Here is a 2,233-nt window from a genome sequence, read left to right on the forward strand (position 1 = left end):
TGATGAAATTCAAATAACATAGGATGTAATTCATTATCTGGATGAAAAAGTAAAACAGCTTTGATTAAATTTTCGTCTAGTTGTTTGCTAGTCATTTTCTCTTTCAAAAATGAACTAGAATATTATTTTTTCAACCTTTTATAAAGGAAAAAGAATAAGAAAAACAAGTTTTTTAATAATAAAACAGGTTTTTTTAATTCAAATAAAAAATTACAAAAAAAATAATTATTCTTCATCTTCTTCTGGTACTTCAGTTTCGACTTTTACTTTTTTTGCAGGCGTTTCGTTTGTTTCTTTTTCAGCCAACTCAGCGCAAACTTTTTTCAAATTTTGATTTAAATTTCTAGGAACACCATTTTTATTTATTGTGTTGTGATAAGAAGGTTCTATAGCCATTAATCTTTCATATTCTGTAATATAAATTTGATCGTCTTCTTTTCCTAATTGTATCGAATAATTGTTAAAATCAGCTGTTTTTAATACGTGAGTTTTAGGGTAAGCCACTGACACATAAGCTCTGTTTTGAGCTGCTTGCATATTATCCATTAAACTTTCCAATACTTTTTTGGTCATTTTGTTGTGATTAAATTTAAAAACTACATTATTAGTAACTTCGCCTTTGGGCAATTTAAAATTGTTGTCGTCTTTTGATAATTTCAATTCACATCTGAATAAATAATTTGTTTTGTTGAGATCACACATATCTCTGTATTTCCATGGTAATAAAATTTCACAGCCTTCATTTTTTGGTTTGTAGATTAATTCTTTTTTATTATAGATAAATTGAGCCAACGGTTTAAGAGGAACAGTTGAATATTGTTTATCTTTTATATTTTTTTCTTCTTTAAAATCGATAAGCCACAAAGTAGCTGCAGCTAAATCTGCAAATTTAACATAGGCGTTATCGTTGCAATAAACAATTTCAAACTCTGACATTTTTTTGTTTAGTTGTGTTTTGAATAAATTTTTAAATTAAAATGACCTCCTTTTATACTGTTTGAGTTGAAAAGAGAGATTAAAAAAAGAATGTAAAGAATGTAAAAAATGTCATAAAAGTTCAAAGTTTAAAGTGTGGTGTGATAAAAACTATGAACTCTGTACTTTGAACTTTGTTACTTTAATTCTATTTTAATGAAATAGATTAAGTTGTCATGACTCCATTTTTATATAAAAAGGGGAAAAAAATCTTATTCAAACATCTTCTGTCAAAGTAAGCACTAGTGTAAAAAAAGATGGATAAATGCAAGCAATGGTCTTCTGATGAAGTAAAAGAGATTCAAATAAATGATACTATAGAATGGTCTTTTTATGAAACAAAAAATAGTGCTTGTTTTGATCTGAGAAGTAAACTTGAATATACACTTCAACCTAATCAACGTGTTTTAGTACGTACTGGAGTATATATCGATACAATAGATTCAGATTTAGTAGGTTGCATATTTTCAAAATCAGGCTTAGCTTTTAAATATGGTGTTGTTGTGTTGAACGCTCCAGGAATAATAGATCCTGATTATAGAGGTGAAATTAAAGTGATACTAATGAATCATTCAAAAGAAGAACATATTATTAAATCTGGAGATGCTGTTGCTCAAATAGGATTTGTAAAAATGTTTAAAGCTGTAAAATAAGTAATAGAATTTGATGGTTGTGCTTGTCGTCAAGTAACAATGTCAATGATTAAAAACGTTGAAAGAAAAGGCGGTTTTGGTTCTACTGGAAAATAATTTTTTGTATAATTTTTTTATAAAAAATGATTAAGTTTGATTCTTCATTTTCTACGTGAGATGTAGAATATGTGGAACAAATTTAAACATGCATTGTAAATATTTTTTTGTAATTTTTTTTAGATTAGTAAAAAAATTATGGCAGATAGAATTGAATTTGATGGTGTTTACGTAAAAGAAAATACACAAAAAGAAAATGTATTACCTGCTTTTACCATTTTTACTAACAATCCAAATTTTTTAATGAATGAATTTTGTAATAAAATAAATGATTTCGTTTGTCCATATTAGAAGAAATGCACAACAATGATGGTTACGGTAACAAGATATGGATTTTTGAAAATTTTTATAAACAATTTAAAAACGAGAGCAAAGATTATTACAGTGTACCATTTTATTTTAAAAATTACCAATTTTTAATGAAATTATCGCTTAATATAAAATGTGATCATCATAATAAAGAAGAAATAGGTTTGTATATCATATCGAGATCTACACCTTATGACGCT

At 26.4% G+C, this 2,233-nt stretch overlaps 1 protein-coding gene across 1 annotated transcript; it reads left to right on the top strand.

Moving 5' to 3' along the window:
* Positions 1-1,232: 1,232 nt before the first annotated feature.
* LOC136083343 (deoxyuridine 5'-triphosphate nucleotidohydrolase-like) lies at positions 1,233-2,015 on the top strand. The gene is made up of 2 exons (XM_065802738.1): positions 1,233-1,619; positions 1,848-2,015. Exons 1-2 carry the CDS (start codon positions 1,233-1,235, stop codon positions 2,013-2,015), a joined length of 555 nt encoding a protein of 184 aa, XP_065658810.1.
* Positions 2,016-2,233: the final 218 nt, after the last annotated feature.

Source organism: Hydra vulgaris, chromosome 08, assembly GCF_038396675.1.
Source record: "Hydra vulgaris chromosome 08, alternate assembly HydraT2T_AEP".
In the NCBI taxonomy this organism is placed as follows: Eukaryota; Metazoa; Cnidaria; class Hydrozoa; order Anthoathecata; family Hydridae; genus Hydra; species Hydra vulgaris.

Coding starts and splice junctions, on each gene's coding strand:
- LOC136083343 (XM_065802738.1), top strand. CDS start 1,233: ATGGATAAATGCAAGCAATGGTCTTCTGATGAAGTAAAAGAGATTCAA. Junction 1,620..1,847: donor TTGTAAAAATGTTTAAAGCT/GTAAAATAAGTA, acceptor AATTTTTTTTAG/ATTAGTAAAAAAATTATGGC.